Raw genomic sequence first — 16331 nt, forward strand, 5'->3', positions numbered from 1 at the left:
CTTTTATATTATAATATATGTGAAAATATAAGGTTAATTTTTCATTTTTTTTATAATTTTTAGATAATTTATTTTAAAATCAAAGTCATTAATTTTTTATTTTGTGTTATATTTAAAAAATTATATTGTCTCCTTAAAAAAAATTATATGGTCTTTTATATTAATATATATATATATATATATATATATATGATGGCTATTATTTTCAGCTTCTTTAGTTGGTGAAATAATAATAATTTCTCATAAAAAGTTCATTCATCCCTGTTTAATCATTATATGTAATAATATTAATAAAATTTAGTTTGCTCTTATAAAAAAAATTTTTGTTCTCAACCAACAATATCAACGATTTTCTTGAAAAACTTATGATATGTTTGTCTGGTAGATTCATAGAAATTATTTTTTGGCTGATTTTTAAATTTTTTTTTTATATCTTGTGTATTAAAATTTAAAATAAAAATAATAGAATGGCTAAATATGATATAATTTTTGTCGATATGGTATAATGTTCAAATATTTTTTTTTTAAATATTGGATCATCGTCATCTTCAATAATGTTCAAGTTATAAAATCCATAAAATTACATGAAAAAAAACTTTTAAAAAGTATGCAGGACTCCATATAATTCTGTAAGATTCTGAAAATTTTATTAGAAATGAATCAACTTCATAAAAATATGTTATTTTAAAAAGTCATTAAAAATCATTAAAAGTCTGAATTGAATACACAACTGTAAACGTTATTTTCAATTTCAAATCCCAACAAATCCTGTCTAATTTCATATCTCAACTAATCTGGATTCCATCAAGGGAGAGAACATTGATGAAATTTTGAGTGCGAGGCATGAATGAAACAAGTAAAAATAGTTTTCTAAAGATTTGGTCTCCTACCATATCACATATTTTTATCCGTGAGATGGTTCGACCTGGAATATATCTATAATTAGAGAAATATTTTTGTCATGAAAAATAATAATCTCAAAAATGTCTCACGTAAGTTTTTGTTTTAGTGTTTTCGAAAAAAAAAAAATTATCCAATGCTGTTTTCTTTTCATCCATGGGAAGAATGTGGTTAAATGACCTGAAAATTAGAAGATTCTTAATTAATATTAAGTGTGGCGTGGAGCAGTTGGGCTGGGCACATGCCAGCCAGCCAACTTTTTGTCACAGGAAGTCAAATCTAACTACAGCCAAAGAAACATTCGGCCATTGCCAATAATTGCGCCAAAAAAAACTGTCACGCAGCAAAAAATCCTCTCATTAGTTAACACAAAACAATAACAACATTATCATTATTAGTGTTATTATTATTTTTCAAAAATTAAAATAAAAAGACAAATATAATCCAACAAGAACTAGAGGAGAGAGATATGCAAAACCAACCTCTCTTCTTTAGGTCTCTCAAATTATTTAATGCACCCGAGTATATTTACAATATCTGATAATATATTATTGCGTTTGACTCGGCTTCTTCCCGATATTTGCTTATTCTTGGTTTCTTGGAAATTTGTTACGTTCGAATTCTCCATTTTCTTTCTGGGTTATTGTTCTTTGGTAAATTATGAATAAGGTTCGTGCCAATTCGTCTCCCGAGTTGCTTCCGCCGCCATTAAACATGGAACAACAATATGACGATTCTGCGCTAGAAGGTACCCAATTCATCTCAGTATTATCGTATTTGTTTACCAATTAATTATGTTTTTGTTACGAAATAGATCATCATATGTTGTAAATCTGTAGGGCGATCAACGTTTTAAATCTTGAGTCATCTTCATGAATGAATTATTCGTCCCTTTTGGTAGAAAGATCCATACACCGTTGAGCTTTTGTCCATTGTTTTTTCCTTGAATATTGCAAGATTGAGATTCAAAACTTTCATATATGTCGATTTTGTTGTTCAGGGGTGGCATCAAACGTGAAGTTATTGTTAAAGCTAATCCAAGATCACAAAAATGCCTGCGATAAAGAGACAAACGACAGCCGGAGAATGTTGAGGGTGGCCACTATGATGACCATTCTTGATGGTGTTAGAAGCAGAATCCAGAAATGCCAATCTTTTGGAAACAAGAAAGCAGAGGCGGAGCTGCGGCGATGCAACACTGATCTAAGGCGGAACATCCCGAGGGACCGGAAAATCGGAAACGAGCCTCTGGACGACGAAAAAGAGAGGCTAAAACAAGAACTGAATTCAAGTTTAACGACACAAAAGAGCTTGAGTGTCATGTGCTCTAGTTTAGGGAGAGAAAGGGAGATTATGGCCACACAGCTTTCACTCAAGGTTCACGAATTGAGCGAATTGGAGGATCTTGTTAATGATCTCAAGAAGCAGAACCAGAGATTGCTAGATAAATTAAGAGAATGCTCCTCAGAGCACAAGGAGAAAAGGTTCAATGGTGTGGGGAGAGGAGAGTCACAAGGGAATGTGGGATTGCAAGAGAGAAACAAGGAGCTCTCGGACCAACTCCTGAAGTCCCTAGATGGATACCGATCCATTAAAAGAAAGCTCAGAGAAGCACAAGAAGAGAACATCGTGATGCGCAACAAGATTGATGAAATGGAAGGCAAAGTCATCACAAGAATGGAGAAAGTTCGAGGTTTCAAGGAACGTATATCATTATCTTCCAGAGACGACGTTCCTGATGACGTTCGGACGGAGATCGTAGCGTTGAACGATATGTTCCACTACTTTCAAGAATGTGTGAGGCTAAAGGGTCTAGCATGAGAAGAAGTCATGCATTATTTGACTGCCATTTTGGTGCCTGACGTGGTTTAGATCAATCCTAGTTTGTTGATTATGTTTTATTGAGGTATATAGTTCGTTCCATCAACGTTGTACGTTCTCGATTTCGCGCAACTTGTTGATGTTTATGTAGCTCAGAAGGATTTTATTTGCTTAATGAAATTTGCTCATTAGCTTTTTGTTGTGTATTTGTATCCTTGTTAACTTATGCATGCTAACAAAATTTTGGGTTAAAATCTAGTTTTCTGTACTACATAGCAAATTATTTCCTTTTATCTATTTTATGTAACACTTGTTAATTTATCAAAATATTCTCAATTTTTAGATAAAAATAAAATCTTGATTTTAATAATATTTTTATATTTTTCATGTAATAGTAACAATATATGTTAATCTTCCTAAAAAAAACAATATATGTTAAACCTTTTCCGTGCTTTGGATTTGAATTTGAAAAGCCCAATGTGCCTCTGCGTCCTCTTCCCACGAAATTAGATGGTCTGGGCTTGTCGAAACCTAAATTTAGTTTATATTTTAAAAGATCATTATTCAATCAGACCCCAAGCCCAACTCAATTCACATTATATCAATTATCAGACTCAATTTGATTTTTGTTGGGTTGGATCTATTTGGGCCAAATCGATTTGCATGTTAGCTCTATTCAGCATTTTGTTGGTTGTTATTAACTTAAATGAATTGAGTAATGTCAACTTTTGCATGTTAGATCTATTTGGGCCTACTCGATCAATTTGGGTTGTATCTAAATTTTGTCATGTGTGTATATATATCGGTCCCCTTATTATTATTTTTGTGAATTGCAAACAACTTTTCATTCATCAAGAACTAGGGGTAGAAGAGTATAAACTCATAAGATCACCAACAAACGTCAATGTCTTCAATCAAACAAAAAGATTAACATAAAAACGAGAGTGCCAAGATAACATGTGGGCAATTTCATTTGCTTGTCTACGGACAAAATGAACTGTCACATTTTCACTTTTAGTTGAGATCAATCTTATGAAATAAATCTAGTTTATGGTATATGTTGAAAGAGATTAATTGATGATCGATAAATAAGCAAGAAGTAAATATTTTATATCTATTTGTATTATTCTAATTGTTATATTACTAATTTACATTCCTTGTGTTTCTATTATTATTTTAAATCATTTTGATTTCATCCTAATTTGAGTGACAAGAGTGGTTACGTCGAGTGCAGGAAGAGAGGGATCTCATGATCGGAAATGTCGATGTCACCTTGAGGGTACCACCCTTAAGGTGGTGTGTCACTTTGTGATTGACTACTCATATGGGTCCCACAGTAACCAATCACAAACTGACACGCTATCTTGAGGGTACTGTGGGACCCATATGAGTAGCCAATCACAAAATGACACGCCACCTTGAAGGTGTGACATCGACAAATCCCTCATGATCATCTCTCAGGGAAGCATAACAACATATAATAAAATATGAGAAACGTAACATAACAACTAAACATTACTTGTTTTCCAAATATGGTAATTAATAGAACATAAATTTTTTGAGTATTTTTATGTTATTTAAAAATATTGACAAATCTTAATAAAATTAATAGTTTGAGTTGTTGAAGTTTTAAATATCTTATTTTAAGAATTAAGGAATTTTGTAAGAAGAATAATGATCAATTAGAAGTAAAATTGTTTTTTTACGCGTAAAACTTGTACACTTCTATGAAAAAATATCATTCGTCACAAACTCAACTAACATATGTGAAAGCTCGTCACTCACATAGATAAAAGTGAAGGGGAGGAATTAAGAAGCAATAGAATGTTCTACGGTATTTGCCCGATCTAAGCTCACGAATAAAATCTGAGATGACTGGTTCTTTCTTCTGGTCTCTAACCTCTGAATGTCAATTTTTACTTCCAAAATTCACGATGAAATGCATTTAACAAATATTAGAGTATGGATTACACAAGAGTACTTATCTATACTATTAATGCAATGTCACAATTTGAAACTCCATCGACGTGAACGACGGACGCTAATATATTATCCTAATAAAAATTTCAATTTTTGTAAAGAAACGACATGTTTATTAGGGGTGTCAAAAATAAATCCAACAACTCAACGTGACACGAGTCGAACCGAAAATATCGAGTTAGAGTTGAGGATTTTTGGGTTTGGTCGAATCGGATTAACCCGCGGAAATCTAACCCGAAAAATTTAGTCGCGTTTGGGTTGGGTTCGGGTCAACCCGAGTTGCCCCGAGATGACACGAAACTTATTATTATTATTATTATTATTATTATTATTATATAAAATTAAGAAAAAATTGCTACATTTTTATACGTTGTATGTTTGAAAAAATTTATTGCATATTAATATAATAAATTTTTGTTATTTAATGTTTATTTTGTATAATTTTGAATTTTTAATATAATTTTGAATTTTTTTGTAGTTAGTACCTTAGTTTTAAAATTTCTCCCACTTTGTTTTAAAATCATTTTTATTTTTTATTTTTTTAAAAATAAATTGGACCCACTTACTACTGTATATTAATTTTGGAAAAAAGAACCATTAATGAAGAATTCTTGTATCTATCCTATTTTTACCAAAACAAAAGGGAAGGAGTTGAATGATATTGGTAGGTAGGTGACGAAGTAATTTTTTTTTAAATATAAATAAATGGGCGGATGGTTTTAATTTTTAATATAAATAAATGAGCGGATGATTTAATTGAGTTTACACTGAAAAGTGCTGCATGTTCACAAGTTGAAAAAATTGAACTTAATTCATATAATATGAATAATGGCAGCAAATTCATGGTCTTGTGGATGCACACGTAATATATATATATAATAAAAATATAAATAGAAATATAAATAAATATCGTAAAAGATGTATCCAAAATGTTCCATGGGAAAGGTGGTAGGACTAATCGCACTAAAAAGCACGTGCTTGTAGTGTAGCTGCACCAAACATTCAATTTGACTATTAGGTGAGGAAATATATATATATATATATATATATATATATATTCGACGTAGGTGTTAGATTTTATTTTATTTTACATGCATAATTAAAAGCTATGGTTACTGAAAAAAATTCAAATCTTTAGTATAAAATTAATTATCTTATAATATTATTATGATTGACAAGGATACTAAATACTTGATCTATATTATTTGTTACCAATTTCTGGGATAAGCAGTGATCTCACTCTAGTGTCAAGATTTTGGGAAAGCAATGAGTTAAAATTAGTGAAAGTAGAGATCAATATTGTTGTTGAGGGATTATTCTATACTACAATTGGAATACTTCTCCCCACATGATGTGGTCAAATATCAATTATTGGATCATCAAGACATATGTCAATTTCCATAAAAATATGTGGATCCCACATGATCCAATGGTATGGAAATAGAGAGAGAAACACTCCCGGTGTAGCATAGACTAACCCGTTATTGAGTTTGATACTTTAAATTTTATAAACCAGTGTGGTTTATACTACGTACGTACTGTTTTTTCGCATGCGATGACGTTCGAAGTGTTCTTTCATGGGCCATTGTTTTATCAATCATGAATGATATATTGTCATGTGTTATGAAAATGATTTATTCAAATTGCATGTTATGATTTTGCCAATTCAAAATGTTTGGAATTTGGATCCAGGAAATATCCCTGGAGGGAGTCATGTGACGAAATTGAATGTGTTTGCATATTTGATTAAGTGATACACAACTTATTCTCATTTTTTTAATTTTAAATCTCGAAAAGGACGACATCTTTCTTCGCTGTATTGATGTATGCCTGGTATTCGTCGTATGCGTTAAATAATCGAAGTATTTTTCATGAACACCAATAACAGTTTTTACATGATACCTGTAATAATATTAATATACAAAAACTTTTATGATATTGTCTTGCACTTTCACTTCAACGCCGTGAGACAAATTTTTTATCTGAAATAATCTATTAAAAATATTATTTTTTATTATAAATATAAATCAGAAAACCTACTAAACCTACTCATAATAATAACTCATATCATGTATGCTATTGAAAAAATTGCGTGCCTTTGTTTGTTTAAACGTGTATATATTAGCTGCATTCTTCAGTAATATAAAATGGGTCAATGAAGTGGCACGCACACTTTTAAACAAATTTGCGTGTTCTTACGTACTTAACTTTGCATCTTTCTGTTGCATCTTTGAAATTTTTTCTAGTTAACTGGTTAACTTTGTAACGAATGGCTTTACTTTTCATTAACAAAAGTTAAACAAATTTACCTAAAAAAACCTTATAGATGGCATGTTTGTGACAAGGTAGCTACCGAGACGAATGTAACCTAAATGGTTGTTAAGTATTAAATATGAACCTGCGTGCGTGTATTAATCAATAGGCATTACTTTCTAAAATAAGTAGTTTTGATCATTTTAGGTGAACATATAATTTTCTTTCTTCATCGAAGAAAAGTTAGAATACATCTCGTATCATATTTGACCTTATCCGCACTTGAAATTTATAAAACTATATAAAAAATTAATATTGATTTTAATTATGACTAATAATCACAGAATAGTTACTTATATTTAAAAAAAAATCTATATATCTCCCTGATTGCAGCTGGCTCTTTGGAAAATGAAAAATGTGCAAGACTCTGTATTTTTCTCTTTTAATAGGCAAGTATTTGATAAATTAATATTATTGAATTAAATATATCTTCAAAATACAATTTAAATTTAGTAGTTTGAAAAATACATGGGTGAAGTTTTTAGATTTCTTTGACTCACCAAAAAGGTTTAATCATTTTAAAAGCACTTCTTAGTTCAACTTTTGCCAAGTATTTTCTCATATTAATTAAAAACGATATCTACAAGTCTTAATTCATGAAGACCTTTTTTTTTTAGGAGAGGTTAGTTAGCCGACCACAATGTAACATCTGCTGAAATAAAATAAAAAAAAACAAAATAAAAATTCCAAACGGAAAATACTTGTAACCTTCCGGTTTCCAATGTTTCTATAAACAGGAAGAATAGTCAAAGTACACAATCTAAAATAAATTAACAAATAAAAATAAGACTAGAACATAATATTTATTTGGAAACTTAGGTTATATTTGGACATGTATTTATAAAATATTTTATAAATGTATTTTTTTTAAAAAATTATAAAATATTTTAAAAGTTGTTTTAAGAATAACGAAAGTACATTTTTGATATTATAATTTGCACATTTTTTATTTTTTGTCCTATTAACATTGAATTCACCTTTTTAGTCATGTAATTTATATGATTTTTTTCATTTTAAGCCGAGTTAACACTGAATTTACATTTTTATTCATGTAACTTTCATTTTTATTTTTAGTCCTGTCAACACTGAATTTTCATTTTTTTGTCCTACACTTTCATTTATTTTTATTTTTATTTTTAGTCATATATAAATTCATCGATAATATGACTACAAAAAAAAAATATATGAAAGTTGCAGGACAAAAAAATAAAAATTCAATGTTAACAAGACTAAAAGTGAAAAAAGAATGCAAGTTACAGAACTAAAATGTAAATTCAGTGTTAACAGAACTTAAAATGAAAAAAAAATCATATAAGTTACAGGACTAAATGCGAATTCAATGTTAATACGATCAAAAAATGAAAAAAAAATTCAAGTTATAGGAATAAAATTGCAAATTTACTTTTAACATGACAAAAAATGAAAAATGTGCAAATTACAGGACCAAAATTGTAATTCTCCCTAAGAATAACTATGTGTTTGTACAATTATTCTATAAAAATATTTTAACATCACAAAAGTAATGTTCATCTATATTTTCAATATTTTTATTCTAAAAATATCTAAAAATACCTCTCAAATGTTCTTAAAAAAAACACTTTTTTAAAAAATATTTTATAAAAAATTTATCCAAACACATACTTCAAATTTTCATTTATAAAATACTAAAAATATTTTATAATTACGTGTTCAAACGAAAACTTGATGTATGGAAAATATTCTTTGTTTTTAATTTCATTTCATATATAAAAACTTTCACTTTTTTATTGTATGAAGAGAATCTTGAATTAAATGAAAAAAGCTAATAAACTACAGCACGGCAACGACCAAAATCTTATAGAATTTGAATGGTCCAAATGGATTCGGTGAAATTGAAAACCCCAAGTAGCAATTGCCATGTTTGAAAAATATATAGTTTCTAGCTGGCACTGTACCATAAAAAGATATTTTTGGGGGGAAAAAAAAGGTTTTGTAAAATATAGAGAAACTCTCTCCCAACTGCCTCGGGATGGTGGTAGGTAAAGGCACATGTCCACAAGAATATATATTATAAATTTATAATATACAATATAATATTTGGATTGTACGTGGATTCAATACTCTAGTAGAAACTCTTCCTTTTTTTTTACATTTTTTTTCCTTGTCGGTATTATTCACCACTGAACAATTATTTGGTAAGGACATAAAATAATTGGAATCATTTGAAATATTTACTATAAAACTTTATCTCGCATGTACGTAATCATGACATGATGTATGATCTATCATATATGACTAAAGAAATATGTACTTGCATGTAAAAATTTGTAAAAACATAATATGTTAAAAATCAAACATAATTAATTTAATCAATGTCGTCGTAATGTACCCTTCTATTATACGTACATTAAATATAGAAAAAAATATATAAAGATTGTAATTAAAAACTGATATTGGACTTTCAAAGTACATGGCCGTGAATTTACCAGAAACAGTTTCATTCTATGATGATCGCTCTGATTAAAACTCAAAACAATTTCCAAACATAAATTAATTTGATCGATGAACGCCTAGAAATGTCAATATCATGAGTCATTTTCGCAGCTATTCCAGAGAATGAAACGATGGTTTCTCAAATCACGTACGTACACGATATGGCAATTCTATACACTAGGAGAATCAAACAAATTAATAATATTACATTATTGAATTTCACAAGCAGAGATTTTCTTGCCCAAAGATGGATTTAAAAAAAAAAAAAAAAAAAAGCGAAAGAAAAAGAAAAAGAAAAATTCGTACTCAGGCCGATACATGGATGATCAGGACATGGTTAACAACGCGTTTGCATGCTCTTGCACGACTTTCCAGGCGAGGATTACATGTCTGTTTTCAGTGAGACTCGCCCCGACAGCGAATCGCATCACATATTCCCCACCAATCACGGCGTGTGTCATGTAAATCTTCCCTGATTCGTTGATGGATTCCAGCAACTTGGCGTTGAAATTGTTGGCCGCTTCCTCCTTTGACACGCTGTGATGCTGTGGCAGTATCGCACCGATTTCGATCGGGGAAATCCGGAAGCAAACCGTGGCGAAGTTCCGGGGGACCACCACCTCGAACCTCTTGTCCATTCCTATCAACCCTTCGAAATTCTTGGCCATTTTTATATGACTCCGTAGGAATTTCCTGAGATTCGACACGCCGTAGCTGCGGAGGACTAGCCACAGCTTCAGGGACCTGAAGCGGCGGCTCAGTGTGATCTGCCAGTCTTTGTAATCAACCACTTGCTTCGTTTCCGAGGCTTTGTTTCGGAGATACTCTGGATATGTAGACAGGGCTTTAATCAAGGCGCTGGGGTCTTTCACCCACAGGCAGCAGCAATCCAACGTTGTTAAGAACCATTTGTGTGCGTTGAAACTGAAAGAGTCGGCGTTTTCTACTCCGTTCAAGAAATGACGGTACTCCGGCAAGATGCACGCGCTTCCGGCGTATGCTGCATCCACGTGGACCCATATCCCGAACTCCTTCGCCACCTGGCACAGCGGCCCCAGCGTATCCACCGCCGTCGAAGATGTTGTCCCGATGGTGGAGCACAGGTACAGAGGCACCAGCCCTGCTTCGATGTCGGATTCCACGGTCGCCCGGAATGCTTCCGCGGTCAGCCCGAATGCGGTGGTTTTCGTCGTGGCGACTGCCCGGAAATTGTTGGGGTTGATGCCGGCTATCTGAGCCGCCTTCTGCAGAGCTGAGTGGGTTTGATCCGATCCATATACAACGAGCTTGTTGATATTCTCCCTGCCGATCTTCTTCAGCACCTGATCCCTGGCACCGACCACAGTGCAAAGCATGGCCTCGCAGGTGGTTCCCTGCATGACGCCACCTCCCCCGCCGGAGAAGAGGAACTCCGACGGGAGATCGAGCATTTTCCCCATCCAATCCATGACGATGCTCTCGAGCTCGGTGGCAGCGGGAGACGACATCCAGTTGAAGCCAACAATGTTGAATCCAGTGCTCAGCATTTCTCCAAGAAATCCAGCGATACTTCCGCTGGATGGGAAGTAGGCATAATAATTAGGACTCTGCCAATGAGTGATCCCTGGCACAATGTCTTTCTGCACGTCATGGAGTATCTCTTCAATGGCTTCCGGCTCGTTCGGAGCAGCTTCCGGCAACCTCTTCCGGAGATAGCCAGGCTCCACCTGGCTACGGACAGGATATTTCTCCACATTCTTGTAATAATCGGCAATGAAATCTATGACCATGTGACCTTGCCTTCTGAACTCCTCCGGGTCCATAGGCTTAATGGTTCCAGAGAATCCATTTTCAAGTTTTTGATTCTCAACACTCCCCATTTCACTCGCAAATTGATCTCTTCTTGGCTAATCGTGAAAGGAGTTATAATTTCACTATGTAGCACGAGAATATGAGAAGGGAAAAAAAGAGAATTGAGATTTTTTTTTTTAAAAAAAATTTCCTCAACTTCTTTTTAATGTTTATGTGTGGGGAGACTAAGCTATATATATGTAGAAAGAGTGGACCTTTGGAGGTGGTAGATGGGGGAAGAAGGTTTCCTATATTTTTATTAGAGTTGGTAGTTGTTGGGCAAAGGGTTTGGTCTTCCCACCGGTTCAACTTAGACAGCGCCCCCTTAATTATTATCTTCTAAAAGGTCCAAATTTTAAGGTTTTTTTTTTTTTTTTTTATCAACCATTCATTTGATATGTGGCTACATAAATCAAATTAATGGTTATGATCACAATATATGTTACACCTGTTGTGAAAAGTAAAAATTTATGATAAAAACTAAAAACTCTAAAACTCAAAATATATATCAAACCAAACACTTATAAAATCTTATCTCTAAACTTGTGTTATTTTTTCACAAATGTTGAGGTCTATTTATAGATCCTCAATTGAAAAATGTCCAAAAATAAATATGTCATCCATTACATAATCAAAAATTAAAATATCATCACATCACCATCACGATAATTTTCAATCTAATTTTAATATATAATTTCCAATACTCCCCCTTGTGATGATGATCGTGATATCATGTGTTTGTATACTGCCTCGTTAAAAACCTTACTAGAAAAAACCCAGTGGGATAAAAACCATAGCAAGGAAAAAAGAGTGCAGCCACGTAAACTCCCCCTCATGTTAATACGATCGATTCTTCACATACGCTGTAGATTTCGCATCCCAATATTATATATATTCTTTCTGAATATTGTCGTAGGAAGCGCCTTTGTGAATAGAGATCTGATGAGTTCTCACTTGATTGAATGTAACAGATATCAATATCTTTATTGTAACACCCGGTATTTTTAAATACGTAAATCTGCATGCATAATTAGGGAATTTAATTATTTAAATTTTTGATTTATGGGTTAAATAATTATGTGAATTATTTGTGCATGATTTAATTTAATTTTAAGCATTTAACCCATAATTAGTGATTTTTACGATTTTTAGTATTTTAATTGTTTTGATCGCGTAGACGGGACCGTGGACGGACGAGATGACAACTTTCTAGCCAATTTATTCCATGAGCATTTTAAGAGCCCAAAAATATTATTTTGAGTTTTATTACCTCAAAATATTTAGTATTTAATTTTATATAATTTTAGGAGTCCGTTTTTATTCAAAATAAGCCAAAATATGGACTTTTTAGTATTTTTAAAATCTCCTTAATATTACATTTCGAGAGTCTACTTTAGTATTCAGATTATTAAATATTATTTGAAATTTTAAATGGTATATTTTTACATTTAAACCTTTAATTATAGTTTTATTTCCTAAAAACCTATTTTTATTAATCATAACCCTAATCTACCCAAAACCGATCGGCCAAACCACCCAGCCGCCTAAACCCCTACTGTTCATCATCCCCCCCAATCGAGCAGACCCAAAGAAGTCACCATAGCCTCGGTTTTTGAAGGTCCAAGTCGGTTGTCATCGCCCCGTCGTCCCGGAATCGTCTCACGCTCGTTTTCTCTTCGTTTTTCGGTGAAAGGCATGATCCCTTCTTTATTTTTCGTATTGTACTAGTGTATGTACGGGAGTGTGCGTGTGCATCGATGTTCTTCAAAGAAATTTTCAGAAAACTATTGGATCGATGGCTTGAGACACTTTTCATGCTTGATTTAATGTTTGTTCATCGTTTTTTTCTTTAGCCATGTGATGTACACTGCTGGTCGAAGGGTTTTAGGATGGTTGAGGGTTGCCTAGACTCGAATGGCTCGAGTGGATCGAGCCAAACGAGCCCAGGAACCCAGCAGGTGCAGATCGGCCGTGGGTGAGTGCAGTGTAGGGTTCGTTGGAAGGGGCTTCGGCTGCTGTGCTTGGGGCTGCATGGGGTCGGGGTTGTGACCAGGTTAGGACCGCCCAGACGTGGGCTACGTCTGGGCGGCGAAGCTCCGGCCAGGGGCAGCCGAAGCACGGCGACAGCAGCCCTAGAAGGGCTGCTGCTCGCGGGCGGACAGATTAGGGAAGGGGTAGGGCAGTTCGGGTTTTAGGGTTTGAAGGGTCCGGGTCGGGTGGTTAGGTCCGGGTCGGGTCAGTCAAGTCTTGGGTTAAGTTAGTTGGGTCCAGGTCCGGGTTAAGTTAGTTTGGCTCGGGTATTTTTATTTCTTAAGTTTTTAAGTTTAATTAAAGGTTTAATGGACCTAATTAAATCTTAAAATTTTATTGGGCTTCATTTAATTATTTTGGGTTGATTTCAATTATTTGGGCTTAAATTGATTTAATTAAGTGAGTCCAATAATTTTCATGGGCTTTAGGGCCCGTGAAAGTTATTGGGCCAGTCTTTGGGCTTTTGGGCCCATTGGGCCAGAATTGTGTTATTGGACTTTAATTAATTTTATTTGGGCTTAGAACAATTTTATTGGGCTTAAGTATGTTAATGGGCCAGTCTCAGTGTTAATGGGCCAGATTTAAGAAATTGGGCTTGAGTGTTAGGACCAGCAGTCTAGTACAATCCATGAGAAATTGACATGTGTCCTGAATATGTATTTAATTATTTTATGCATGGGAGTTATTTTAATATTTATATGCTAGTATGAAATTAAATTAAATATATATGAAGGACACGCATTTTAATTAAGTACATGCATTCATGAAATAATTTTATGTACGATTAAATGTTTAAGGTTGAGCAATAAGAAAATATTTTATGTTGGAAGTTGAAGTAGTGTGACAATTTGAGATTTGAGGGGGATTCGTCCCCATATGTGAACTATTGAAGGGCATTTTACTGCCAATTTAAGAGGTGATTCGTCACCGTCACGTACGTTGGTTTCCACGCTGATCAGTATTTAATGTATGATTTAAGGTTACACTACGAATACAACCATGCGATGTTAGAAAATTACTTTGCTCAACAATAGATATGTATTATGATATTTGAGTAATTTAAGTTAAGTTATGGTATGATATTTTGAAGCATGCTCATTCATGTATATGTTATGTATTAGTATTAAATTGATTTAAATTATTTTAAACCCTTGTTATGTTAGCATGTTGGGCCTTTAGGCTCACTATACTGGTAAGGTGCAGGTGAGTACGTAGAGGAGGATGTAGCTCCTACCGGCGACGAGGACGTATGAGCAGACTGGCAGTGATCCCCGTGACCGTGATAGATGTCTGAGTCGTGATGCATGTTTTGAATATTTTTAGTATGTTACATTTTTAAGTATTTTTCAGTGGTTGGGTTTTGGAATGTTATTTTTAAATATTTTTAGTGCATGCAGTTTTTAATTATTTTCTCATGACAGTATTTTAATTAAAGGTAGACTCAGATATTTATTTTATTAAAGAATGTAGTTTTATTTAAGTTATTTATTTATTTATTTATTTATTTTTAAATCTTTTTATTCTGTGCATATATGTATGGGCATATATGTACATATTTTATTTAGTAAGTAATAAAAAAAAAAAATTTCCGCATATTTATTTATTAATTTTAGAGTTAGGGTCGTTTCAGTTGGTATCAAAGCACGGTCCTTGGAGGGGTCATTACTGCTATGCGAGCTCAGAAATCCACGCTACCGATCTGTAAGTTTTAAGTGTTTATAGTATGATTTAATTCTTTGGATTTAAGTTAGCATTACTTTTAAACCACTTAGTTATGCATGGCGATTTACGTAAGGAAATATGTGGTGGTGCAGAATGCCTCCCAGATCGATGAACAGACGTGGGGGATCTCCACCTCCACCTCCACCTTCACCTCCGCAGAACCCTCTAGCAGCATTGGAGCAGGCCAATGCGAATATGATGGCAGGGATTACTGCTCTGTTAGAGCAGCAGGCTACTCGTCCTAGGTTGTCCCATGAGGAGGACGTTGCTGAGAGGTTCCAGAAGAAGGGACCGAAGGAGTTCCTTGGTACCACCGATCCTTTGGTGGCTGAGGGGTGGATTCGCTCTCTGGAGTCCATCTTTGCTTATATGGGGATCACAGACGCCGACAGGGTGAACTGTGCGACTTACATGCTGAGAGGAGATGCAGCTCTATGGTGGGAGGGTGCTGCCAGGGGAGTTCACCTCCCTACACTGACATGGGCAGAGTTCAGGCGTATCTTCTACGCCAAGTATTTCACGGAGGATGTGCGCAGTCGCATGATCCGGGAGTTTATAAGTCTCCGACAGGGGGACATATATGTGGTTGAGTATGTGAGACAGTTCGAGAGGGGCTGTCACTTTGTGCCTCTGATTTTAGACAGTCCACAGGAGAAGATGAGGCAGTTTGTGGAGGGCCTGAAGGCAGATATCAGGCATGACGTTCGCATGGCGGATGTCCCTACTTATGAGACTGCAGTCAGTAGAGCCTTGCGTTCCGAGGAGGGTCGGAGAGAGATTCAGAGGGAGCAGCAGGGTAAGAGACAGAGTCAGTCAGGGTATCAGCGACCATCTTCGCAGCCTCCTGCGAAGAAGCAGTTTACAGGGCCGGCTAAGGGCCCGAATCCGCAGCAGAGGCCGCAGCAGCAGAGGCCACAGCAGCAGAGGGGCGGGGCCCCTAATGCCATAGGTTTTCCTACTTGCCCGAAGTGTCAGAAGATGCATTCGGGACCTTGTCTGTTGGGAGCAGGAGTTTGTTACCACTACAGAGAGCCAGGGCATCAGATAGCTAACTGCCCAAGGAAGAAGAACACTGCTGGTAGAGTGTTCGTCATGCAGGCAGAGGAGGCAGACCCAGACACCTCCTTGATCACCGGTATATCTTATCCCTAGTATTTTATAATTGTTCCTTTGGTTAAGAATTTCGTTTTTCTTTATGGAATTGTGGTTCTTTGGGTTATCTATCTGCATGTTAGAATAAAAAGCATGTTTTACTTGTGATT

The 16331-nt window shown here is 34.5% G+C and overlaps 2 protein-coding genes across 2 annotated transcripts; one reads left to right on the forward strand and one right to left on the reverse strand.

Moving 5' to 3' along the window:
- Window positions 1-1344: 1344 nt before the first annotated feature.
- On the forward strand, window positions 1345-2876 carry LOC140875976 (uncharacterized). The gene is made up of 2 exons (XM_073279810.1): window positions 1345-1648; window positions 1901-2876. Exons 1-2 carry the CDS (start codon window positions 1561-1563, stop codon window positions 2719-2721), a joined length of 909 nt encoding a protein of 302 aa, XP_073135911.1. The 5' UTR covers window positions 1345-1560; the 3' UTR covers window positions 2722-2876.
- Window positions 2877-9407: 6531 nt separating this feature from the next.
- On the reverse strand, window positions 9408-11529 carry LOC140889539 (tyrosine decarboxylase-like). The gene has a single exon (XM_073297255.1). It carries the CDS (start codon window positions 11343-11345, stop codon window positions 9813-9815), a length of 1533 nt encoding a protein of 510 aa, XP_073153356.1. The 5' UTR covers window positions 11346-11529; the 3' UTR covers window positions 9408-9812.
- Window positions 11530-16331: the final 4802 nt, after the last annotated feature.

The sequence above is a fragment of the Henckelia pumila genome, chromosome 1 (assembly GCF_033568475.1).
Source record: "Henckelia pumila isolate YLH828 chromosome 1, ASM3356847v2, whole genome shotgun sequence".
NCBI classification, from domain to species: domain Eukaryota; kingdom Viridiplantae; phylum Streptophyta; class Magnoliopsida; order Lamiales; family Gesneriaceae; genus Henckelia; species Henckelia pumila.